This window comes from Fusarium oxysporum, chromosome 13 (genome assembly GCF_000149955.1).
Source record: "Fusarium oxysporum f. sp. lycopersici 4287 chromosome 13, whole genome shotgun sequence".
NCBI lineage: Eukaryota > Fungi > Ascomycota > Sordariomycetes > Hypocreales > Nectriaceae > Fusarium > Fusarium oxysporum.
The window spans coordinates 584,840-609,629 of NC_030998.1; the positions used below are offsets into that span (position 1 = coordinate 584,840).

Below are 24,790 nucleotides of genomic sequence, written 5' to 3' on the forward strand. Positions count from 1 at the left end.
AGATCAGGTGCTTCTTGGAGATTTTGTTTGCGATTCCATCTTCCCGAGCTGCGCTCCCAAGAGCGGGGAGTCCTCGACTTTACTGCGAAAATGCGGTGCAGCTTTGACATTGAGCTCTTGGAAGATCTCCCGACAAGAGGCGTGCAACGGCCATGGACGCTTTTCGAGAGCATCGCGACTGTTCTCGATTCTTTCGATGGGTCTAACTCGGACTCTACGCCTGTGGCTGCTTTGTCGTCGTTTCTCTTGCAGACACTCGAGAGGATGGCACATCGACTGGCGATGTTCTACACTCAGTTGGCACGTCTTTCTGTGTATCAGCCTGAGCTTGAGCATAATCCAGCCCGAACTCGATGGGCTTTCGTCAGGCGATGTATTCGAGATGGTACCTTCTTTGTCATGACCCGATCGCGCAATGATGGACAATCGATGGACGGACAATCTGAGTCTTACTACATCAATGCGAAGTCTTTGGAGAAGACAACCTTTGACAACATCCTCTCACAGATAAAGCATGTGATTACTTCCTCGACAGCGGAATCACAAACGACGATCGTTCAACCATCCACTGTCAATGATGTTCACCACGAGAGAGCAACCACCCTCGCCAAGGACGGCTCGGTCGCCTCATCTGCATCCAGGCTGAACGTCGGAGCAGTTGAGAGCATGGGAAGCTTCATGAAGAAGAACGAAAAGGCAATCCGCCGGCTGAGCAGCATGCCAAGTCAGCTGCAGCTGGATGATCTTCAAAGAGCCATCGCTTTGAACGACAAGCCCAGTCCTCAGGCTAGCGAGAGCACAGATGCCTCGAAAGAGAACCCCGGTCGTTTCAAACCGCTAGAGCTCAAGACATCCCTCAAGATAGACCCCAGTGCTTTGCTTGCTTGTAAGGACCAGATGCTGACTGCGCGCATGAGGATAATGGCCGGTTATGAGATGATGTCTTGCTCAGCTTCTCGGTTGAGTGCCCCGGCAAAATGTACCTCGATCAGCTCCATTACTTTCGAGGAAGCCGATGAACTGGTTGTCACCAACCCTCAACCGCTCATGGAATGCTTAAAGTCCATTCCAGACGACGAGAGCGTCCCATCCTCAGCATCGTGCACAACTGCCCAGTCTCGTCGTAGCTCATTCAGTGGTAGTTCTGTTACAGGCTCTATCGCTGAGTCTGTCATACAGACGCCTCCATCTCGCCCATATGAGACTAGCATGGCCCTGAAGTTGAAGCTTGAGGGTTTGAACCGCCGGTCGCGTGGAGAGTCTGTTTCATCCCGACAGAGCTTCATCTCGGCTTCGAGTGCGATGGATCTGAGAAGGAATAGGTCCGTGTCGAGTGCCAGGAATGCATCGAAGAGGATGTCCATCGACCCTGGCCACACGAGGGAACAATCGGCCGGCAGGCTGTTGGCATTCAAGCTAGGAGCTTTAGCAGGCGAGAGGCGATCTTTTATCCCACCTACCTGGTAGATATCTATAGTTTAGTCGCTCAACAAACAACGGTATTTGGATAAGCCAGTCCAGCTCTCAATCATTGAGCTTTCGTGAGTAGTAGCCATTAAGACTCTGATTCCATGGATCGCATGCGATATCGACAATGGGAGTAATTCTGAGCTTGACAGCTTGACATATGTGCGGACCGATAACTAGCTGCATTCTAACACCTGGAGCGGGATATACCTTCCATACTAGGATTTCTAAGCCGAGGGCGTGACATATTGGTTGGTTGGTTTCCTGATGCATAAAGCCCTGCAACAACTTTTCTCGTATGCGAACCCTGTCACTATCACTGTCACAATGCAAGGGGTAGCAGCTCCTTGCATAATCCCGCGGTATTCTCTGTACGCGTGTCTCAGAACTAAACCCAAAGACATCAGCAATACATATTTAGTCAAGATATTATTCTTATGATGCACATGATCTGACGTTTTAGCTTCCGTAGCTGAACATTGAACGTGCTCCACAACCCCAGGGCAATGATGATTAGCACCGTTGATTGACACTTCCGCCACGGAATGTAACCCAAGACCACATACATAAGGATATGCGTTGGCTCGTTATCCCCTCGACAGGGATACAGTGGAAACCCCCTCATCAACCAACACACGAGCGGTCTGTTCTTGCTTTTTAATCCCTCTTTTAGTTTTCGACGGCGCCAAGTTTAATCTCAATTTGTCAGATATTAAGGTGAATCGTGTATATTTCTTGATCCTTTCGCAATCGAAGGACCATTGAGACCTTATATCTTCAACTGGTTCCTTCTAGGACTTGAGTCCTAGAAAGTCCTAGATGAAAGTCCTACGATCTAAGTTTAGGGCGTCAAACTTTAATCCTGAACCTTAATCCTGAAGTTGAGGGTGAACCCTCCAACATTCAACACACCCCCTCAGGCTCAATAGGTCCCAGTTGAGCCTGCATTTCCTAGGCAGTCTTCTATCTTCTGGAGCCTTGCTTCTATTCCTTCTTGCTTCCGGCTCTGCTGCTGTCTTTCCTGAATATCTTCCAGGCCAAGTTGATAGAGGAAGCGGTTCCATTTGCCTGCCGGCAGGGCCTTTGTCAATCCGTCTGCGATCATATCCGTTGATTTGGTGTATTTGACTTGAATTCTCCCTTCTTGGACCTCCTGTCTCAGCCAGTGGTTGTGAATATCCACGTGCCGCAACTTAGTCTTCAAAGTAGCGATTTCGGCGGTCACAAGGTTGATAGTTTGAGTATTGTCGCAGTCGATACGGATAGTCGGATCATCCATCTGAACTGTAAGCTCTTTCAACAGCCGACTCACATAGAGGGATTCCTTAGCAGCCTGTGCCAAGGCTAGGAGCTCTGCCTCTGTCGTGGATGTGGTGACTGTATTCTGCTTGCTAGCTCTCCAGCCGATCAACCCGTCGAATAGTCGGATAGTGTACGCTTGGGAGCTTTTCCGATCAAGGGTGTTATCGGCAAAAGAAGCGTCACTAGCAACTGTAAGACCTCCGGGTCCTCCGAATCGTAGGGCTCGGTGCCTTGTGTGTGAGAGGTAGTGGATAACGCGGTCGGCGGCGTCTTGGTGTTCTTGGCCAGGGTTGACAAGAAATCGGGCCAGCCTGGAGGCGGCGAAAGCTATGTCAGGCCGGGTGTTAACGGCGATATAGAGGATCGAGCCGACTTTACGTTGATATCGTTGAAGTTCTGCCGGGGTTGCTAGTCCTGTTTGAGGTCGTAGCTCTGTTTGAGTCATTGGTACTGTAGATGTTCCCTTGTTAGCTAGATTTGCGATTTTGTCAATGTAGGCTGTTTGAGATAGCCAAATCTTCCTTGCAGGCCGGTCCCGTATGACTTCCATTCCTAGGAACCATTGCACGGGATCTCCTCCTGTTAGCTTGTATTTTGATCCAAGCTGTCTAGTCAATTCATCGGCCTTGTCTTTCCGGGCCTTCCTGTAAGCGATGATAACATCGTCAACGTAAAAGAAGAAGAGGACTCCTTCCTTCTTGAAACAACAAGGTTCGTGAGGAATCTGTGTGTAGCCTAACTCTAGGAGGGTCTTCGAGAGTTCTTTCTGCCATAGCAAGGGAGAGGCTCGTAGTCCGTACAGGGCCTGGTTGAGCTTCAGGATAGTTGCTGTTTTCTTATACCCCGGGCCATGTGCATGAAGATATCCTGGTCAATTGGGGCGTTTACGAATGCGTTGACCACATCGTATTGGACCATCTCTAGGTCAAATCTGGCCGCAATGGCTATCAGGGTCCGGAAAGACCTTCCGGCTAGGGTAGCTGCATATGTCTCTTGCAACCTTCCCTTAGCTTGTTGGTCTCCTCTGACCACTAGCCGTGCCTTGCATTTCTGAAATCGGCCGTGTTTATCGAACTTGTAAACGTATACCCACATACAGCCAAGGACTTGTTGGCCAACGGCTCGAGCGTCTTTCTTTCGAATCTCAGTCCAGGACCTCATTTCCTTGTGACTCTGAAGGTGGCTTTCTTCAGCCTCTTGAAAGAGCGTTCCAAAAGGGTGATGCTTTAGGTCTTGATGTTTCGTCGGGGGCGGCGGTAGGGAGTTTCGATGCATTTTCACCCCTTGTCGGAGCTTCCGTTCGATTGAGGTCTGGAGAGGGGACTTTGTTCCGGCTAGGAAGGCTGCTTGCCACGAGACTGTTTTGTTTCCTTCGTCTGATAAGGCCCTGGAACTGTGCGCTACTAGAGCTGACAGTGGTGTGGCTGGAGGTGTTGGTAGGATATCAGAGTCTTCTGACTGTTTGAGGCTGTTTTCTAGGGCAGTTGCCACGATGCAGTCTTCTGTTTCGTCTGTAATAGGGCTGCTTTCATCTGCTAGGGTGGTTGTTGGAAGGGCCACTTCAATACAGTCTTCAACCTGTTCGGCTTGTTCGTTGTCGTCTTGTTCCGGCAGGGAGGATCCTTGTACGAACTTGGCAATTTCTTCTAGGTCAGCTTCGAGTAGTTCATCTTTGAAGCTTTCCCAGTCTCCGTTGCAGCCTTCGTCTTCATTAAATATGACGTCTCGAGTGTTGACTATCCGGTTGATCGTGGGGATCCAGATCCTATAGATGTTCGAGGACCTATATCCCACTAGGAAGCCGATCCAACCTTTGGGCTTAAGCCGCATCTTGCGATTGACCTTCTGCTGGGCATCTGAGGTCATTGCATAGGCCTTGCAGCCAAATGCCCGTAGGTGTGTTTGATCCGGCTGTTTCTTCGGCTGTGGAATCCCTGCTGCTTTGGCTGATGCTGTATGCAGTTGATCATATGGCGTTTTCCAGCCTGATGCGTAGTTCGGCGTTCGGTTGTACAGATAAACTGCTGTCCTTCCAATTTCTGGCCACAGCTGGTGAGGAAGCTTTGCGCCTGTTCGCATAGCCCTTTCCTTGTCCTTGACTACACCCCCTGAGCGTTCGGCACCCCCATTCTGGGCTTGTGTGTATGGGGCCGAGGGCTCGATGATGATAGCTCTATTCCTCAGGAAGTCTCCGATTTTCGGCTTGATCTCCGTGATCTCGTTATCGCATTCGATGACTTTGACCTTGAGGCCGTGTTGGACTTCCAGATGACTTAGGAAGGATTTGAAAGCGGTGATAACAACTTCTGTCGTCCGGGCTGTGAGGTAGTAATCCCAGATGTAACCCGTAGCTCGGCAGGTTAACAACATCTGTGAGGTATAGCCGCCTATGCCTTCTTGGTAGTCATGGAAGTCAATAGCGATACGCTCGCCGGCCTTCTGATCGGATTGTCTTGGGGCTCGTCTGATTTGTCTCTTGATCTTCGATATGCCACAGGCGTCGCATTCAACAGTGGCTGGTCCTCGTATTCGCACCCCTTGAGAGGCCGAGATAAGATGTTCCAGAGCTTGTGGTCCCGGGTGCCCTAGGCGACTGTGCCATCGGATAGCTTCTCCCGTCAAAGGGGCTCTCTTTGTGTGAGAGCTGAATCTGTGGGCTGCAAAGGCTGCTTTTGGGAAGCTTTCTGACTGGTATTCGACGACATACTGGCCGTATAGGTCATGGATTGTGCATGCAATCGTTCGGTCGAGTCGTCGGAGGGTCGTTGGGTTACGCCTATTATCCCAATAGAAGCCTTTCTTTCGTAGTTGACGTAGGGAGACTAGGGTCGTAAGGAGCCGAGGGCAATAGGCTACATCTTCAAGCATTAGGACTCGAGTTCCTGTGAGCCTGATGGTCATGGTTCCGTAGCCTAAGATGGGTAGTTTTCGGTCTCCTGCCCAGATGAAGTCGCCTGGAATAGCCTGCTGGAATCTCGCTAGTCTGTTGGCACTGTTTGTGATTGAGATAGTAGCTCCGGGGTCGTGAAACACGGAGTTCCGTAAGGGATAGTTATCCCTTTGGGCTGCAAAGGCGGTCTTGATTTCGGCGACTGGTCGGCCGTACAGTCATTGGTCTGAGTTTTCTTCCCTTTGTTGGCTGCATCAAGGGTTCTGTCTTTTGTGGTCCTGGCCTTCTTCCGAGTGAGGGCTTTTACCTTGGCCTCCAGGTCTGAGTCTTCCTCGAGAGCTTCTTTCACCTTCTTTTGGATCTTCTCTCGGGGCTTGAATCCCTTCCATGCCTGATTTGGAAAGACATAGAAGCATTTCGCAAGTTCGTGGGATAACCCACACGCCGGGCATTCCTGTCTCTTCTCAGGAGACCTCTGGCGTTTTCTTTCTCCCTTCTTCGAAAATGGGTACTGGCCTTCAATGATGCGGGCGTCCCCTTCATCATCCTGGGGGTCCTCCCCAGCATAGCTCGCAGAAAACGCACCGCGGGCCACTCGGCCCTTCGTGGCTTCTGCATCTTGGAGCTCATTTCGGAAGGCGTTCCCTACATCTCGGTATGAGAGGGCCCTATTTTGCAATAGAGTCTTTGAAGAGATTTTGTATGAGGCAGTCCAGCTGGGCAAGATGTGTGTGGTGACACTGAAGAAGTCCCAGGCCCATGCACTGTTGTGGAGCGTTTCAGGGACCTCTCGTTGTCGCCCTTTCGCCATTGCCTCTTCCCATTGATCTAGCCACTTGAATGCTGCTTGGCTGACCGTCTTTGGGGCAGTTCTTAGTAATGTAAGATACCTATTTCTGGCATCCTTCGTTTCATCTTCCTCGGTCCTTCCACACCGGGCACGAAGGTTCCAGTGCCATTCGTATATTGATTCGTGTGACTGACAGCAGGTTTGAATCAAGCTTGGGGAGACCGTACGGATAACCCAGTCCTGAAGGGTTCCAAGAGCGTTTTTCTGTTTTTCGAAAACCTTCTCTTGTAGCTGATAAAAGGTTAAATCCTGCTGGAAGATCTTCTGGCCTTGGTCTGTAAGGTCAGAGATAGACCATGTTCCATTCACCGTTTCCTGAATGTCGTCTGGGGCGCCGTCTTGAGATTCGGCAGTATGAGACCGGATTGTTCGTTGGGCTGTAGCGGTCTTCGTATATCTGCGTTTTCTTATATCCGGGATAGCTGGTTCGTCTCCGAGGAATGTCTTGCTTTTGAGGTGCTGCTGAAGACCAAGACGATGGGCCTGAAGGAGGAATTCATGCTCCCAGTTGAGGAAGTCCTCAGGCTTAGAGAGGGTAGCCGTAAGACCTTCCTTTTGGGGCTTGGATAGGGACATTATGTATGAGAAAGAGGGTTCTTCAAGGTATTGAAAAATAAAAATAAAAATGGTTGAGGCAATGAGACTCTTAATTGTCAGATATTAAGGTGAATCGTGTATATTTCTTGATCCTTTCGCAATCGAAGGACCATTGAGACCTTATATCTTCAACTGGTTCCTTCTAGGACTTGAGTCCTAGAAAGTCCTAGATGAAAGTCCTACGATCTAAGTTTAGGGCGTCAAACTTTAATCCTGAACCTTAATCCTGAAGTTGAGGGTGAACCCTCCAACATTCAACACAATTCGACACTTTTAGCATATCCTGTGCGAATATTGTACGAAAAATGTCGTCTCCAAAGTCGCAAAAGTCTAGGTCGCCTACCAAGTCGCCGCCGGGACCGCAGTCCCCGGCTGCGCCGGGCCAGGTTGCCGAAGAACAGGCTGCAATTGAAGTTGTATGATCAGTCCACGATAGTTTTCGACCGCTCTGGAGACTAATGAGAATCTTGGGTAACAGGATGATGATTCGGATTCTTCTTACTCCAAATCGTGAGTCAATATCAGGTCAGGGTCTTTCGACGTTATTTACATGATTGCAGCACTGGGATCACGGATACCGAGTCCCTTCGGTCGTCGATTATGGCGTTCAAGTGGGAGAATGGACGACGATACCACGCTTACCAAGATGGATCCTATTGGTGAGCTCTCATTGATTGCTTTCTGATGTTCTAGTAGGCTTATGCAAGTTTTAGGGCTCCCAATGATGATCGCCAACAAGAAGCTGAAGACCTCATGTAAGAACAACATGGACTACAATGGTAACCTTCTGACACATTCGAACAGGCATGAGGTATATAGAATCATCCTTGGCAATTCGCTGTATGAGGCACCCATTGGCGACAGCCCTCAGGTAAACAACACTCCAAAATATGTGAGCATCCTCTAATTGAGAGGCAGAAAGTTCTTGATATAGGATGCGGAACTGGCATCTGGGCAATGTGAGTTCACATAGACGAAGCACGTCTCTGATATCAAGACTAACAAATACAGCGAGTTCGCTGATGAGCATCCTTCGGCTGACGTTCTCGGCGTCGATCTCTCTCCCATCCAGCCAAACTTCGTACCCCCCAACTGCAGATTCGAGGTTGACGATATCACAAACGAATGGACTTATCCGGATGACGCCTTCGACTTCATTCACGCCCGCTCTATGATAGGCTGTATTCCCGACTGGACTGAGCTTTACCGCAAAGCATTCAAGTACGTTTCCTGTTGAAAATGGCATGAGTTGCTTCTGATCCCTCTAGGCACACCAAGCCTGGTGGTTGGGTAGAAAGCGTTGAACTCTGGGGCAACTCAAAGTGTGATGACGATACCCTGAAGCCTGAGTCGCCGCTCTACAAGTGGGTTGAGGTCTTCAAGAAGATTGAATCTCTGACAGGCAAATCCTTCTTCTGGGATGATAAGATGCAGCAGTCAATCTCTGACGCTGGATTTACCAATGTTTCGGGCCGAAGGATCAAGGTGCCTATTGGAACTTGGCCAAAAGATAAGACTCTCAAGCAGTGGGGTGCTTGGAATCGTCATTTCCTTCTTCAAGGCCTTGAAGGTTTCTCGATTCGTGGCTTAACCGAAATGCTGGGCGTAAGTTGGAGCGCATATCGGATGGTAAGACAGTTTGCTAATGACGGTGGAATTAGTGGAAATACGAGGATGCTCAGTTGTTCTTGGCCGACATGCGCAAAGAGTTGACGAACCCAGCCCTGCACGCGTATCTTGAAGTGTAAGTCCAGCTTACCGTTGGTGAACCATGAGTGCATGTTGACCTGATTCTTGACAGGACCGTCTTTTATGGGCAGAAACCAGAGGCTTAGTGTATTGTACTTATGGGTGGTAGCACCGCGAGCATTGTCTTGAGATCACTAGGAACCAGGCCATTGAGTGGATGTTGGGCGAAGTTACAAGGCAGTCAATATCAATAGACGTATGAATTTAACACCTTGCAGACGGGCTTCAGACACTATAACCTACCTTTGCTGCCGTACTGATGTGATTATCGTTCTCCCTCTGCGATCCAGCAAATAGAATACAGCTTACCAAGTCCAGCTTTCCTGTTTTCAATACACCATCCATTAGCGGTGACTCAACTTGATCAGTGATATTCTGGTTGCGGTGATATTCCCCTTCATCATTTACTCTGCTTGCCCAGCCATTCACTCACAATCGTTCCGACAGCATCACGGACGCTCTATCCACTGAAAGGTCTCGCTTGCTCTTCAATGTCTATAATCACGGAGGTGCTGCGGCTTGAAGACCCCTTTGAGGAGCAGCCCACTTCCAGGCCAGTATATGAGTGACGAGTGAGCCGGCGAGACAGACAAGAAGACGGACAAGGAATTCACATGTTCACACGGGCTCACCTTATTACCAAAACATTCCTGCCACAACAGTTTGGTCGATCATCTGCCACTATTACATCGCCACCGTCAAAATGGTAGAAACGCTCTACGCGATGATGGAAGTCCATTTCAAGGCAAAGATGACGCAGGTTGAACCTCCAAAAGAAGATGTTTTCAAGAAGCATAAGTTTGCACGGCGGTCAGCTCAACAATATGATGAAAAGACCAAGTTATTCACATTCAAAATTTTGATACGTTCAATAATGCAGGGGAGGTGAAGGATGAATTGTGGAATCTGCTAGGAAAGGAGAAGGTTTTGGAGGAGTGGGGTGTTCAGGGACTGTTTCTCATGACCAGCAATGGAGAGATTTTCAATGCTATGGAGGACGAACGACTACTCAAGGTTTTCAAAATGCCTACTTTGGAGGAATTTCTCGATAGTCTGATGCCTTCGATCGCGGGTGTTCCATCCACATAGACAGTAATTGAGGAACACTTCAACTCCTTCAACTGAAGTAGTGTGTAGGATACTTTGACATGGGAAGAAAGAGTATTACAGAATTATGTGACATGACTATGATTCAGTCTTTGAATAATCTTCTTGACGACAGGGTGAGGCGACTTGAACACGAGATATGTCACTGAATGTGAACTCTCGATAACCTTGTGCTGAGATGAGATTTCAGTGGCATGCAAATGAGAGACGGACCCCAGCTACGAAAGAAGTAAATCGTTACAGTTGATTCGGAGGAGAGATCATAGACTCTTGCAATTCTCTGATTAAGTCACAGCAGTAATTGGAGGGACAGTGGAGTGCTTCAATCCAAAGTTGTGATGCTCATCTCGATATCCATGAACCAGCATCTGTAGTTCTTGTGTGCGAGGGGAGCTTCCCCTGAACAAGCTTAGGTTCTTTGAATCATAGTAGTCTTGGCAGTGTCACAGTCAACTTTAGCATTAGGTGTTTCACTATCCATCTCTCACAGGTTTAATAACTGGTCTTGGACCAATAATAAGAAACAGACATGCGTTTAACGAACAACACTTCTGATTGCGCCTATATGAGTACCCTGCGTTCCACTGATTCTGGGGAGATTGACAAGGATTTTATACGAACTCATCAAGCATACGAATACAACCCCCCAGCATAACCGCTTTTTTATCCTTGCACAAACACAAATTCTCAATGCTGGCCCCAGCACAGCGCCTGATTCAACTGAAAGTCCACCTCATGCCCTACAAAACAGAGTCCAAGGTGCCGAAAAAGGATGCTTTTGTTAAGTCTTGTGGCACACAGCTTTGAAAGCAAGTATATGACCCTAATACCGGGTTACTCTCATTCACCCTTTACTACATTGTCAGTTCACCTATGACATCCCCGAGAACGGCGAAGGAGTTCCTTTGGAGAGTCCTTCAGAAGATGGTTGTTTTCTTGATGGTTGGTATTACTATCGAGCTTTTGTCGTGGATGAGCGTATGGCGGTACATAAACAGTTTCTCCTGTGAGATCAAGGAGGTAGTTTAACTCATGACCAAGAGACTTCAGACCGGGTATTTATTACGAAGATGATGATGAAAAGGAATGTGATTCTCGTACAGGCATCTAATCATTAACAGAATTAATATTTCTTCAGTCTCCCATAGGATGCAACTTATGAGACTAAGTGAGATTAAGCATCAAAGCTGTCTGACTCACATATTCATTTAACCCTCGTCTTGTCAAGAGCTTGCGCCGCTCGCATGAGCATATACTGGAGACCTGTATCATTGAGGAATCAAAGCATAAAATTTCCTGTAATGCAATATTACATGAAGTGTTATGATGGTTTAGCCCGTGTAAGCTATATAGTAATCTCATAAGGTTGATGCGTCTTTGGTAATGGTATACATCTTGGGAAAACCGAGGCGCTAACAGACGTATAATCCTATATAAATAGTTATTGGTTCAGCCTTTTAGTGGCCTTATTTAATTCTTATAGGCCTTTGACCCCAACCTTAAGTAACCATGGGTCCGAGTCAATCTGGCTCCTGAGCTCTCCGGAGGCTAGGTCATTTACATCCCATGTAGACCATACGAAACGGCCATGGAGGAACTGCGCCTCTGGGGACGCAGCCCATACAGCGAAGCCGCCAGGAATATTCTCTGAGATATATCAGCTACTTGTACTGAGCACAAAGGCAACAGTTCAACATACCATCTGTCCAAGGCAGAGTGTCCTCGGTATATCCAGCCTTCTTCGCTGCTTCTGTAAACACAATCGATGGATGGAATGATATGATTCGCATGTTGGACTCTGGTGTATCACGAGCAATTTGCTGCATGACGGTGGCGAAAGAGTTCTTGGTCAGTTGGTATCCAGGCATCTGAGGCGCGCTATCCCAACGATGGATATCTTGGGTTGATACCGATACAACGAACTATAACGACAGGTCAGTCAAGTTATTTTAAGCAAGCTTTGGTGAATTAACCTTTTGTTTCTTATGTCCGGGCTGCTTATAGAATCTCTCAACAAGGTATAAAGGAGCATGGACATTGTTCTCAAAGTCCTGCCAGAGTCTATCCGCACCTTGTTCTAGGATTGACTTAAGCTCTGGCTGGCCAACAGCATTAATAATGAGAACGTCAACTGACGTCTTTTCCTTCTCCAAATCATCCCAAAGCTGGTTTGCCTGATCTCTATTGAACAGGTTGCAGGTACGCCAAGTCACCTTGGTGCTGGGGTAAGCCTCATTTAGCTTGAAGGCGGCCTCTTCAGCAACATCGCTCCGGCGACCTAATATAATGACATCGGATGCTCCCGCGATGCAATAGTTTCGTGCAATTGCGTGGCCAATGCCTGTAGAACCGCCGCAGACGAGGACAGTTCGACCTGCTTGGGATAGGTCAGGTCGCTGAGCTGAGATGGCTTCGTAGGGCTGTGCGTGGTTTCGCTACTACAGGTTAGTTTCAGCGAAAAAGTGCAATGAGATTTCATCTATCATACGATGGTGATACCGTTGATAGTTGCGGTGGGCGAATTCATCGTAGATAACTCTTTGCTCAACTGTTTTCGATAGGACTTGAATCACGTTCCGTGAAGATATTCTCCTGACTCGTGGTGCGAAAAATGAAAAGGTTTCTCAGATGGTTCGCTGGTTTTATATACTTTCCTAGACCTTCTTATAAGGATTCACTTATGAAGCCGACGATTGGCTGCCACGGTGTATCTATCCTGACAAGGTAAAGATCAGCGCGTGGGATCCGGTCCCTCGTCGCTTTCCCTCCTAGCGCTGACGCCTGGAGCAACATGTTAGTCTACTGCTTACAAAACCCACACCGCATCCTCTTGTTCCTTCCGAATAGAGTCGGAAACTCATTCATAAGCAGGTAGCCTATCATGTAGCTACGGAGTACAAATCCAATCGGCGAGATCTGTTAAAGGCTGCGGGGTGGGGTCATCAACGTTGACACGGAATTCCGATCCATTGCAAGACCGTCTTGAACTCCGCCTGGTGGAATATCATGTTCAATACCCGTGACACGCCGGATGTATGCCTCGAGACTGGTCATTTGTTAATGCCTTTCAACTTCATCACTAGCGTAACTGGAAGTGGTAATGAGACGCCGTTTTGTGCCATCGTCGGAAATAATAATAACAACTCATCATCGAACAGTCATTGATTATTCAGCTCTCAACTATAAACAGAAGATCCTTTTATAATTTTCTGTCACAATTGTGACTTACATGATGTGGTGCATTTATAAACGAAACTGATGCTCTGACACACGAATTTCCTTTCCTACCACCTCAAGAATGGCTGTATGACGACTACGAGCGGCCTCTTGGAATTAGGATCAGAACTCTTCATAGAGATCCTACTTCCCTGCATCACAAAGCATTGAAGGGTATAAATACCTCAATTCTTACCTAGAGACACGAATTCAACTAATTAGTTGCAAAACCGTTTATAAATTCAATCCCCTGTAGAATATTTCACCTAATTTCAATTAACAATGACCAAAATCAACTATACTAAAATGGTTGTTGTCTTCAAGCAAAAGGGCGATTTAACATTCTGGACAAATCCAACCCCCGAGACTTTGATCAAAGAATGCATTAGCCCTTATATGAGACCTTGTGCCGACCACGCAACAAAGACTATTAAATTCACTTATGAGAAAGAAAATGACGACGCGCAGATGTTGAAGGCCGGGATGTGGCCAACGTTCTATAGGCTGCAGATGTTTAATGACTGGGAAGTTTCTCAGATAACTGCTTTTCGTAAGGATGGGAAAACCGAAACCCTTAGTGCTTGAGGATACGGGGTTGTCCTTCTAGCACTACACTGAACACCGGCTTAGCCGATAAATGGAGGAAATAAGGCTGTATGGCCGAAGAAATTATGTTAAGGTAGAGGAGTCTGTTCGAAGAACTCAATCTTTGAAGTAGAAGCAAGTGGGAAACAACTTCGTACGGCTGTGAATAGATCCTTGAATGTCGAGAACACCAGTCAATCAATTTGGCTTGTTCCGGATCTGTCGTTCCACGAGCTTCACGGTGATATGTTCCTGAAACAGTTACAAATGGCAATTTGAACAACAGAACGTCGAATACAACAGGCAAGGATTTATGGCATAATCTTAATTATATTTAATACACATTGTTTGCCACATTTGAGCTTCTTCTCAGTCTATACTATCCCCTTTTTTCTAATAGCGTTACGACTTTTGCAACGTATTTCCTCAACGCCTAAGTCTTACTAACAGTTCACCATTCCAAGCTCACTTTAAGATGACTGAAATGATTCTACAGGCCACTTTCGCGCGCAAGCCGCATCACTTACCCGATATATTGAGCGACGCGGACCGCCTCCAAGCAGCCTGCGGTAAGGAGTGTGAGGTTGATCTTATCGCCAACAAGCTTCAAGTGACGGTAAGTACAGATTGTAAAGACAAAGAGGTTGTCATGACTGGTCTTACGATCAAGATGGAGCAGGAAAAGCTGTTTGAGGACTGGGAGCTTGTGCCAGGATGGACTTGGAAGCCTGAGAAGAAGGAGCATTGCTGTCGGATTCTTTAGAGTTGAAACTTTTGGGTAAACAGTAAAAGCTAGATACGCTGGTAGATTGTTTATTTAAATTCGTAGAGATAGTTAATCGGTTAGGCTATGGTATGATAGGAACGCCGGAATCTCGAACGAAGCTATTCCGGCTCAATTCAAATATGACAAATCAGAAAGTTCTACTGAAATTACGCATCATGTATAGCATAACTTGAAAGTTACACTAAAGGAACGATGGGAGTGACAATTCCCTGTCGCCGTTGTAATCTTACCAGTGATGGAGATCAATATGATATGAGGGCAGACGTAAATGGTCTTTAGCAGCAATGAAAACAGGTTCATTTTTATCAGCTCACAATGAAAACCTTCGGCTATCTTGTCGGGAGTACAACAAGGTTGGCCATGAGCGATAGCTGAAGCGCCTGATTGATGTCTAGCCCTCATCATGTTGGAAAGCAATGGCAAAGCGCTCGGATTATACATGGAGCTAGTACTATAGATCGACAAGCGGGGATGGGTGCGGGAAAGAATCTCCGAGCTATCTAAGGGGAGAGTTTGTCAGAGGAATGGGAGCCGTGTTTCGATAATAATGATCAATCGATCTTCAAGCCGGTTTCCATTGAGACGCCAAGCGGGTCTGGGTTACCAGCCACAATCAGGAGCTCTAGTCGCGGACGAATATGACATAGAATGGGCTGAATGGCTATATCTAAGGAATGAGTTCATCTGGATCGTCAATTGAACACATATCTGTCGTGTGCCTTTTCTCCGTTCCAAGCCCACCATGATGTCAATCCTCAGCATTAGTCCAAACCTTCTCAATGCCAAGTCCAAGCCTTGGATTCCACGAATTTAGAATCCCTTCTCAATCCTGCTTTCCTCTCACCAGCCGTCTTAGCCGTACATTATGCATATAAACAATACCTCATCTTGATCTCGATAATCTGAAACGGTGACGATGGAAATGACGTGGGTGTAGTTAGTGCCAGCTCAGTAGCTTGTAAACCAAGACGTTGGTGGATGAGGTCTAGGCCAGAAATAGGCTGGTGGCTGAGACAGCCCTGATGTCACGACGCGGAGAAATCATCATGAGCGCATCAGCCATGACGCACTAGAGTTGAGCCCCGGAATTCTTGTATGCACTGGCAAGGAGTGGAAGAGATAAAGAGCGGTGCTGGCTCAGTGGGTGGCTTGTGTTCCTACAATCTTATCATTCATCAATTGAACCTAGCCGTATTAAAATTATAGGAATTGGATAGCCGATAATCATTATGAGTGGACTGCGAAACAATTTCCAGCCCGTCCTGGCTGAAGATGCCCCACGCTCGGAGAGCAATGTCGAACGTCGAGATTCCGGGCCATTGAAGGAAATAATTGGTAAGACAATGCCAGTCCTCAAACCGAAGTCATGTTTCTGACTTTGGCGCCACAGCTCAACAGGATAGCCTCTACAAGTACATCAGCGTATGTTTCTCTTCAACCGTTGTCGTGGCTGGTGGCTGATACTGTCTAGTGGGAGGATCCCGCACGAACTATCGGATCCTACTTTGCCGCCCTCGGCTTCATGCTCGCAGTTCATCATATGCATCTTACCCAGCTGACTCTCAAAACCATGGCAATTGGCCTTGGAGGTAAAGTCCATCATCGCTTCTCGGTACCCATGATACTAGTAATTCCTTCCAGTGATGTCCATGGCCGAGTTCGCTGGTCGTTCCTTCGGCCCTAATAACTTCGTCTCTCGCATGCGACCCAGACAGTACAAGACCGTTCCGGAATCAACTCTCAATGCTACGCTCAAGGATATCCACGACTTCATTCAGTATGCTGTTGTTCAGGCTCAGAAAATCCTCTTCGCTGAAGACCTCGAGAAGACATTTGGTGCTTTCGCTTTCACCGGCTCTCTGTACTTCCTGATTCAGTTCATGTCTCCTTTCGGCATTGCCATCCTCGGCCTAACCACCATCTACACCATTCCTCTCGTCACTTCCCCGCGAGGTAGAGGCATTGCCCGTGACGGCGTAGCTCGTGCCCAAGAGATCAGCAATACAGCTGTTGACCAAGCCAGCTCTCTCGCCCAAGACACCAAGGGCACAATGGCTAACATTTCCTCCATGGCTCAAGATACCGCTGGCAACTTAAGACAACGCGCTGTCAACATGGTTCCTGGCTCAAAGCAGACTGAGAACCGATCAGACGTTACCTCTACTGTTTCTCACAGCTCTTCTGGACCCACTCAGGCTAGGGATATCTCATCACAGTTCCCTCAGAATGATTCCGACAAGTCATTTGAGCAGTCCAAGCACCTGGCCTCCATGGGCTCCCGCGGTACTTCTGGTAGTTTCAACCGATCACCAATCAAGACTGTTCATGTCGACCCCAACCAGTCCAAAGACTTCTCCCAGAGCAACTTTGACAGCTCTTCTTCCCAGTCCAAGGACACCCCTTCTAGCTTCTCCCACAGCACTGCTGATGACTTCCCCTCCAGCACCCAACCCGCTCTCGGCAACTCTAAAGAGAATACCGCAAGCTTCTCCCACGGCGCTACTGGAAACCTGCCTTCTTACGGTCAAGCTACCTTCAGCAAGCCTCAGGATATTACGCCCAGCTACATGTCCAGCAAGGCAAAGGAAGCCACCTCCAGCTATTCCTCTAGCCGCCCCGATGACAAGACTCCCAGCTTTGGTTCCAGCATGAACAATGATATGTCATCAGGCTTTTCTCATGGCACTACCGATGACTTCTCACCTTCCAGCAAGACCAACTCCAACTTCCCTCCTAGCAAGGACCAAGATATGCCCGATTATGCTCAGCACCGAAAGTCTCTCAACTACTCCAAGTTCCCTCATGTCAGCAGCGATAATTCCGGCATTCAGTCCGGCTCTACTACCCTCTTTGGCAAACAAGCTCCCACCGGAAAGAAGCCTTCTATTGATGAGACCAACTACTCTCTCCAGAACAAAACAGATATCACTTCCGACTATCAGCACTTCGTTCCCCGTGAGGCTCCCAACCGTGGAATGCTTAGCTCTCAGGCCGATACCTCCGTGGGTAAGATGCCTCTTGGCGAACTGATTGACGAAAAGGATCAGGCGGGAGATAAGGCTCCACCAATCTCCGCTGGTGGCTTGAATGCCATGAAGTAGTGTCATTCATTCTAAAACAAATCCCCGACCTCACCATCTTTCCTTGTGTTGTTCAGTTTATGGTCACTTTACCAACCCTCTGAACGAGAGAGATCACGGAGATACAGCTTTTTCCCCAGGGACAGTCTGTATGTCTCGTTCAGAGCCTGGGCAAGGTGATTTCAGTCTCAACATGATCTGGAGTTTAGGCAAGCCTGGCGCATTTATAAAATACGGAAAACCAACCCACCATCGTTGGGATTGTAATATGCTTCGTCATCGGAAGACTGTCACCATGTAACATTATATATGAAATTAGTTTACGAGATTAATGACTTGATTTAATTGAATTATTCTATCAATCCATATTCCGGAGCGTGACTTCTGAAGACGCTACTTAGGTTTACAGACTTGGACTGTGTTACACGCTACTTCTTAGCCTTGGCTGATAAACGAGGACTGGTACAAGTCCGGGACCCTATAAAGGACCTTAGCACCACCCTCCATGAAGGAACTTCGAGGCAAGTGAGATAGTATTAAAGTGACTACTTACACATAAGCCAAAACGAACGTTGCCGTTGCACAGTCTGCATGGCCGATATTTGAAGTAAGCTATATCAATATCAGCCTTCCGTTAAGAGAGCGCTGGTGGTTGCTCACACTAAGAGTCCTATCTTCAAATGGCGTGCTGGCATGACGAGGTTCGTTATAATAATGGTGATTATAAGCGGCCTGGTCGATTCCCTGATCGAAGGAGGAGAAGGAGACGCACGCCCAGTTGTCGCGAACGCTCAGGTACGGGTTGCTCGCAAGGAGGCGAATGTAAACAGTGGCGCCATTCTTGCTGGTGAGTGAATATCCGACTATTCCTGCAGAGCCGACGAACGGTGATTGCGAAGACATTACATGACCGCCGTCTCCTTTCTGGAAAGGTTTGACCTCGACTCCTTTTAGTACGGATTTACGGCGCAGTTTGGTTGGAAGCTTACTGTTGTCGGGCCTGCGGCAAAATCGCCCCAGTCACTGAATGTGGTTGGGTTTGGGACTAGAGTGAACGGTGTTTGGTTATCGACAGAGAACAAGATCTGGTTTTTGGTCATTCTTGCAGCTGTGTTCAAGGGACAGCTAAATTTGAGAACTCTCCGGCCAGTGAGGAATGAGGCTATCGCGAGATCGCGAGCAAGTTCCAGGATATTATATAGCGTATGCTATTTCTCTTTCCGTTACCCAAGACAGAGTCAAATCATTGAGCCCACCGGCCAGACCCCTGTCTCCAAAACGCCAGTGCAGGAACGCCTTGTGAGGCTATTGACGACGCTAGGCCCTGCCATCCAATCACTCTAGCCCCAAAACCATGACTGCAGCACGACCGGCTACTCAGAGGCAGCTTTTCAAGCCACCGCGCTCAAAGTCCAATAATGATGCGCGAGTAGACACCTACCGATATTTTGAAGGGTTCAGCTGCTTGTGTGCTATTGATAAATGTTACCCTGAATTAATTGGATCAAGACAAGCGAACACCCACTATTGATTAGAGTAGGCAGAATCATTGGCAATGACGTGGCAGGACACGGCTATCACGGCACATGCTGGATGTACATGATTCTTTGATAGAGAGAAAAGAAGCATATCTATAAGACTAAATCTTCTGAGGCACATCGCCAATGCAATCAACCGAAACGGACTTATCCTAGAATACCGGACAGCGCACGCCATGGAGCATTGATCGATCAATCACTTATACAGGCGATTGAGAGCCATAGGATCCAACTCGGCGCTACAGAGACAAATAACGAGAACCAACTTGCAGCTTATGCTTATCTCACAAATTTCAACGTTTTCAATATGCACTAAATCAAGGTTTCCTCCGATAGAGGTCTGTCTGGCTATAATTAAGCTGAGGCCATGTGACTATGTTGGCTATCTCCAACTGAGGGGCATGAATGATGATGATCATAAAAGCTGCATCATCTCACATTCTAGGTTCTCTTTAAACGTACTACCGCTTGCAGCATAGGATGAACGAAATGTCCACAGCACCGCCACCCGCGATCGCTCCAGTACAGTGGTGGAACCAGAAGTTCGTCCACATTTTGTGCCCGTACTGCGACAAAATCCACCAGCACGGTTTCACAGGCTATGATGTTGATCAACAGCCTCGCGTGGCACATTGCAGCTACCGACTTTCGGGAGATCGTACTTATCGCTTCAACTTCCCATCAAACGGCTTCGAAATAGACAGGAACAACCTTTATTTCGTATCGGGCGGCGTGAGCTTACCGGAACAAACCCCTCACGATCAGCTTGAGAGCTTAAGATCAAGGTTCCGAGAGGCGGTTGATGACAAGCCTCTGTGGGGAGACGTGGGCGGAGCTCAACACGAGGCAATGGATCGCATCGTCAGCAACATGGTCCGAGGCATTCTCGAACCCCTTCTTGAGTACTAAAAAGACAAGAGAGGTACCCAAATTCACAGCACTTTTCTAAATGGTGTCGAGTCATGGGAACCACCTCCAGACACGCATTTCCATGAAGATGACGAGTGGGAGGATGAAGAGACCCAGTCTCGTCCAACCTCCGGCAAAACTGTTTTGCAACTTGCCGCGTGCGAATCACACCCCGAAGTCGTCAGACTCCTCCTCGAAGAAGGAGCCGACGCCAATTCTGCTGATCTAGACGGCCGAACTCCTCTTATGGAAGCGGCTCTATGGGGTCGACTAGAGAACGTGGAGCTTCTCTTGGAGCATGGGGCTGATGCAGATTTGCTTTGCATTGATAACGATACACTACGTCGTGCGGTCGATTTTGCAAGGCCAACACGAGAAAATTATCAAACACGAAGCTCTAACAGGTTGTACAAGGAGAATGTTCATCAGTTGGACATTCATCGAAGGGAAATTGTCCGACTTCTTGAGGGTCAGGCTGCTCAGCCTGCTATGCAACTTGATGGTTTTTCATTCTCTTGCCGGTCAAATGAGGGACGGTCACTGAGTCTGACGACCCATTACAGCCTTCCAACAGAGTGGAAGACAGTCGCAAGGTTAATCCGCGGTGGAAACTTCCCTGAAATATCTGCGATGAGCGGTTGGGGTCACGACGAAGATGATTTGGTTCATGTTGCCGGACGGGAATGGACGAACTGGGTCCTTGGCCTCTGCAAGATGATAGGGTTTACGCCAGAACGACATAATTATGACAACGGGACGCCCGGAAGATATTATGCTTGCCACGCCGAGAAACAGCTTATCACATATTTCGTTTATAAGCACTGTTTTATGGATCAAGAGCTGGCTGTTCCTCCGAAGCCAGAGGACGAACTTACTTTACTCATCAAGATGATGTCGCAAACTGGATTCTCCGATGAGGCGTGGCAACGATGTCTGACTGATCGTGTTGAGAAAGAAAGAAACCACATGTATCGCTCAAGGCTCGTGGCTTTGAACAACGTATTTCCGGCTCATCGGCTGAAGAAGGCTGATGTTCTTGTCAGTCGACCCGTTTGTGATGATTGCAGGGCGTTTCTACGACATGTGAATGGTCAGTTGGGCTTAGAACTACGTTTACATAACTCAACCGTGGATACGATTAGCTAAGACTTCGAGTTGAAACGCAAATGTTGACAATCATTGCTATATGCCAGCGATGACGGGATTTTATGTTGAAGGTTACTATCAATTTTTACTCCAGCGCCTATCGAAGAGGTAAAGGATAATTGGTCATTAAACTTCCTTCTTCTTCTTCTTCTTCTTCTTCTTCATACGGTCTCACTAATGTGGATATTTTGCTTGAAAAGATCACATGTTCGTCATCTTTGTTCATAAATCGGATATCCGGAAGTCTGGTAAACGTCATAAATATGGATCACCAGCGGGATATAAGTGGATACAGTCTCGGCGCTCAAGAGCCGTATCTCCAGGCATGAATGTCTTGTTTTGATCTACCCAGACTTTCACCAATTTTCAAAATGTCGGATCCCAGGTCGCCGCATCTCAAGAATCGCGATACCCCTCCCTGGGGCCTTTACCAGCGCGAGAACTTTTGGAAGTTGAACAATGGCCATGTTCCACCATTTAACACGCGTATGGCCTTCTGAATCATTTTTTGTGACTTGTGAATTGACAATCCTAGATCCTGATAAACTTGAAGAACTCGCCAAGAAGAAGCTGACGGAAAATGGCTGGCTCTACGCATCATCCAACGCTGGCCTGTCAGATACCCATCTCGCGAACCGTCAGGCTTTCTTCCGACATAAGATAGTTCCTCGTCAGCTTGTAAACACCAATGAGCGATCTACCAGAACTACCATTTTTGGCCATGAGGTCTCTGCGCCGTTTGGAATTGCGCCTATTGGGATCAACAAGATCTATCATCCGCAAGGCGAGCTTCCTGTTGCTAAGGTCGCCGGTGAACTTGGCATTCCTTACAGTCTCTCGACTGCGGGCTCCTGTCCGGTTGAAGATGTCGCTGAAGCAAATGAGGCTGGTCGGAAGGTTGCACAGAATAGCGAAGAGAGTCGCCGCATCCCTGAGGGCCCTCGATTCTTCCAGCTCTATATGCCTCATGATGACGAGCTAACGCTGTCATTACTCAAGAGAGCATATGAATCTGGGTTTTCGGCATGTATCTTGACAACGGATACGTGGCAACTCGGATGGCGACATGACGATGTTGCGACGTCTAACTACGCCTTCTACCGCGGCATCGGTGCCGACTTGGGTCTGTCGGACCCCATCTTCCAGAAGCGTTTGGCCGAACATGGCATCGATCCAAAGAATCAGCCCGCAGAGGCTGGAGCACTCTGGATCGACAACGTTTGGCACGGCCGCGCATGGTCTTGGGAGAAAGCTGTCTGGGCGCGAGAGAAGTGGCAGGAGATAAGCGGCGGAAAACCGTTCTTGATTAAAGGCATTCAGCGCGTTGATGATGCTGTGAAAGCAGCTGATCTGGGTTTTGAGGGTATCGTCGTCAGTAATCATGCTGGACGCCAGGTTGATGGAGCGATTGGGAGTCTTGATGCTCTGGAACAGATTGCTGAAAAGGTCGGCGATCGTATCGTTGTTACTTTCGATAGCGGTGTCAGAGGAGCTGCTGATATTGTCAAGGCTCTTGCTCTGGGCGCCAAGTTTGTCTTTGTTGGGAGATTGTGGATCTGGGGACTTAGTATCATGGGAGAGCATGGAGTCAGGCACGTGTTGAAGGGACTGTTGGCAGATCTGGATATCCTGATGAATGTCGCGGGGTTGAATAAGGTTGAAGATATTGATAAGAGTCTTATACAATCCCAGCCTGTAAGCTGCAAGAGCAAGCTATAGGTTACAGATACGAACACAGGATAAGAAGAAATCGAAAGACTCAGTTCACTTTCAATAGCGAATACAAAGTTCATTCTTCATCCTAACATGCTGGTTATACTCCAGGAAGCTTGCAGCGCCAACTATCGGCCTTGGTGGTTTTTCCAGATCCATCCCATTTGCTCTCATACGGGTAGGGGCAATACTCTGGAAATTGTTAGCTCATTGCGTTAAAGAGGCCTGTGGGAAAACTTACTTCGCTGTGCGGTAGCCTTGCCTGGAGTCTCACTGCTGCCAAACTTGGCGCCAACCATAGTCTCGGGTTCTTGATCCTCCTCAGCCCACTTCGTCAGAGCCAGCAAAACATTCTCTTGAGCCGTCAGTCTATCCTTCTTCAACGGATATACCTGGCCGATATCGAATGCACCAGGACCTCCTGAGCAGTGATACATCCCTGGAACAAAGAACAGTCGGTAGAAGGAGTGCATATCATCTAGCGTGGCATTTAGGTTGGCTTGTACCTTGGCGTAGTACTCAGCTGGCAATTTGGGCGTGATGGTTTGGTCAGCTTGACCATGGTAGGAAATGATCTTTCCTCCTTTGGCGTAGAACTTTTGAAGATCGCCTTCTGCGGCATTGACGCCGCCTGGGTTAAGTTTGGCGGCAAAATCCATGTCTTTCACGGTGAAGTTGTGAGGTGTCCAAGTTGAGTCATTGTATACAGCACCACGCCAGAAGTCCTAGGAACCCTTATTAGCTCTTATTCTACATCCATGGATTCTATACGTACCTGTAAGACTTTGTAGTTCAGCTCAGCAGTGCCGTTGATCTGGTTGGCGGAGAAGACGCTTGTATCAGCACCCAGAGCGAACCCTGGGTACACAATGTTGCCCTCTGAGTCCGCAAGAGGTTCGTATGCAGCTCTGACAGACGCTACTTGCTTGGGTTTTAGACAGAGCGAACTGTTGAGTATACCAGTGCCACAGGCCATGACCACTGGGTCGAAGGCATGTGCGGCCGGGTTGTCGATGATACCATCCTCAACACCATCCAGAGGATCAAGCAGCTCAATCTGTTTTTCCACAATCGCCTTCCATTGTTCTGGTCGAACATATGCATCAGAAGAAAGACCAGGCCATCCAATCCGTCGAGCCAGTATGCCTTTTGACGCCACAATGTGAAGCCAGTCGATGCCTGGAGCTCCAGCGAGAATTCCATCAAAGTCATCGGGGTAGAGCTGGGCATTCTGTAGGCCTTGACGGCCGCCTGTGCTGCATCCTTGGTAATAGCTCTTTGAAGCCTTCCTTCCATAGTATTGCTCCGCGATTTGCTTTGCAACCTTCGCCTCGACGTGAATTCCTCTATGGCCAAAGTCGTTGATAACCTCTGGCTGGTTCAGGAAGAAGTCAAACCCCTGTTCGCCATCATGGCCTGTGTTGGTTCCGAAGCTTGCGAAACCAAGTTGAGCTCCATTTTGGACAGTTGGGAAATCTATACATCCTCCGATGCCACCTGTCCCTGTGGCCAGTAGACGTTCGTTCCAGTTGTCAGGAAGCCATGCCTCGATGCGGACCGAGCTGGAGTCGCTTGTTGAGACATTTACAACTACTCTGCAGAGGTCCGCTGTAATGTTGGCCTTGAAGCCTGGGCCTCCGCAGGATGCTACTGTGTTGGGAAGGGGGATGACATCCCCGACAGAATGATGCTGGGCTGAGGCGATAGTCCCGTTGGGAATGGGCAGGCTCTCGACTGAGCACTTTGAATGTGACTTCGAAAGAACTGGAGACACGGCCAGTGTTGCAAGACACAAAAGTGTCTTACCCATTGGAGAGACCATCCTGCCAAAGTGGTCTAAGGGCATGTGTCAAA

General features: G+C 48.1%; 11 protein-coding genes across 12 annotated transcripts in view; 8 read left to right on the forward strand and 3 right to left on the reverse strand.

The window, feature by feature from the left end:
* FOXG_12094 (uncharacterized protein) overlaps nt 1–1,514 on the forward strand; it is a 5,569-nt gene extending 4,055 nt beyond the window's left edge. Inside the window, exon 6 of the mRNA XM_018391820.1 lies at nt 8–1,514. Coding sequence (XP_018250548.1) covers nt 8–1,467 — 1,460 coding nt within the window. The 3' untranslated portion in view covers nt 1,468–1,514. The remainder of the gene's footprint in view (nt 1–7) is intronic.
* A 5,831-nt stretch (nt 1,515–7,345) lies between these two features.
* FOXG_12095 (uncharacterized protein) lies at nt 7,346–9,210 on the forward strand (the record flags this gene model as incomplete). 2 transcript variants are annotated; one of them, XM_018391821.1, is made up of 10 exons in its annotated part: nt 7,346–7,522; nt 7,585–7,616; nt 7,667–7,765; nt 7,820–7,861; nt 7,911–7,977; nt 8,025–8,065; nt 8,118–8,327; nt 8,375–8,711; nt 8,768–8,850; nt 8,908–9,210. In XM_018391821.1, 10 exons carry the CDS (start codon nt 7,412–7,414, stop codon nt 8,939–8,941), a joined length of 1,056 nt encoding a protein of 351 aa, XP_018250549.1. In that variant the 3' UTR covers nt 8,942–9,210. The 2 variants fall into 2 exon arrangements, with proteins under 2 accessions (XP_018250549.1, XP_018250550.1); XM_018391822.1 differs by having other exon boundaries at nt 7,412–7,522; nt 8,375–8,850; nt 8,908–9,064.
* A 424-nt stretch (nt 9,211–9,634) lies between these two features.
* Nucleotides 9,635–9,944, forward strand: FOXG_20668 (uncharacterized protein; the record flags this gene model as incomplete). The annotated part of the gene is made up of 2 exons (XM_018400964.1): nt 9,635–9,665; nt 9,736–9,944. The coding sequence occupies 2 exons, from the start codon at nt 9,635–9,637 to the stop codon at nt 9,942–9,944; spliced, it is 240 nt and encodes a 79-aa protein (XP_018250551.1).
* A 1,495-nt stretch (nt 9,945–11,439) lies between these two features.
* On the reverse strand, nt 11,440–12,553 carry FOXG_12096 (uncharacterized protein; the record flags this gene model as incomplete). Its single annotated transcript, XM_018391823.1, has 4 exons — nt 12,451–12,553; nt 11,936–12,397; nt 11,662–11,884; nt 11,440–11,609 (listed from the first exon to the last, which is right to left on the reverse strand). The coding sequence occupies exons 1-4, from the start codon at nt 12,487–12,489 to the stop codon at nt 11,440–11,442; spliced, it is 894 nt and encodes a 297-aa protein (XP_018250552.1). The 5' UTR covers nt 12,490–12,553.
* Nucleotides 12,554–13,460: 907 nt separating this feature from the next.
* On the forward strand, nt 13,461–13,763 carry FOXG_12097 (uncharacterized protein; the record flags this gene model as incomplete). Its single annotated transcript, XM_018391824.1, has 1 exon — nt 13,461–13,763. The coding sequence occupies one exon, from the start codon at nt 13,461–13,463 to the stop codon at nt 13,761–13,763; it is 303 nt and encodes a 100-aa protein (XP_018250553.1).
* Nucleotides 13,764–14,238: 475 nt separating this feature from the next.
* On the forward strand, nt 14,239–14,526 carry FOXG_20669 (uncharacterized protein; the record flags this gene model as incomplete). Its single annotated transcript, XM_018400965.1, has 2 exons — nt 14,239–14,379; nt 14,434–14,526. 2 exons carry the CDS (start codon nt 14,239–14,241, stop codon nt 14,524–14,526), a joined length of 234 nt encoding a protein of 77 aa, XP_018250554.1.
* Nucleotides 14,527–15,779: 1,253 nt separating this feature from the next.
* On the forward strand, nt 15,780–17,651 carry FOXG_12098 (uncharacterized protein; the record flags this gene model as incomplete). The annotated part of the gene is made up of 4 exons (XM_018391825.1): nt 15,780–15,885; nt 15,941–15,972; nt 16,022–16,139; nt 16,192–17,651. 4 exons carry the CDS (start codon nt 15,780–15,782, stop codon nt 17,649–17,651), a joined length of 1,716 nt encoding a protein of 571 aa, XP_018250555.1.
* Nucleotides 17,652–18,065: 414 nt separating this feature from the next.
* On the reverse strand, nt 18,066–18,866 carry FOXG_12099 (uncharacterized protein; the record flags this gene model as incomplete). The annotated part of the gene is made up of 4 exons (XM_018391826.1): nt 18,620–18,866; nt 18,291–18,569; nt 18,184–18,242; nt 18,066–18,144 (listed from the first exon to the last, which is right to left on the reverse strand). Exons 1-4 carry the CDS (start codon nt 18,728–18,730, stop codon nt 18,066–18,068), a joined length of 528 nt encoding a protein of 175 aa, XP_018250556.1. The 5' UTR covers nt 18,731–18,866.
* A 791-nt stretch (nt 18,867–19,657) lies between these two features.
* On the forward strand, nt 19,658–21,223 carry FOXG_12100 (uncharacterized protein; the record flags this gene model as incomplete). The annotated part of the gene is made up of 2 exons (XM_018391827.1): nt 19,658–20,070; nt 20,107–21,223. 2 exons carry the CDS (start codon nt 19,658–19,660, stop codon nt 21,221–21,223), a joined length of 1,530 nt encoding a protein of 509 aa, XP_018250557.1.
* A 310-nt stretch (nt 21,224–21,533) lies between these two features.
* On the forward strand, nt 21,534–23,030 carry FOXG_12101 (lactate 2-monooxygenase). Its single transcript, XM_018391828.1, has 2 exons — nt 21,534–21,709; nt 21,759–23,030. Exons 1-2 carry the CDS (start codon nt 21,553–21,555, stop codon nt 22,940–22,942), a joined length of 1,341 nt encoding a protein of 446 aa, XP_018250558.1. The 5' UTR covers nt 21,534–21,552; the 3' UTR covers nt 22,943–23,030.
* A 6-nt stretch (nt 23,031–23,036) lies between these two features.
* FOXG_12102 (uncharacterized protein) lies at nt 23,037–24,746 on the reverse strand (the record flags this gene model as incomplete). Its single annotated transcript, XM_018391829.1, has 3 exons — nt 23,037–23,128; nt 23,178–23,661; nt 23,712–24,746. The coding sequence occupies 3 exons, from the start codon at nt 24,744–24,746 to the stop codon at nt 23,037–23,039; spliced, it is 1,611 nt and encodes a 536-aa protein (XP_018250559.1).
* Between the last annotated feature and the right edge of the window lie 44 nt (nt 24,747–24,790).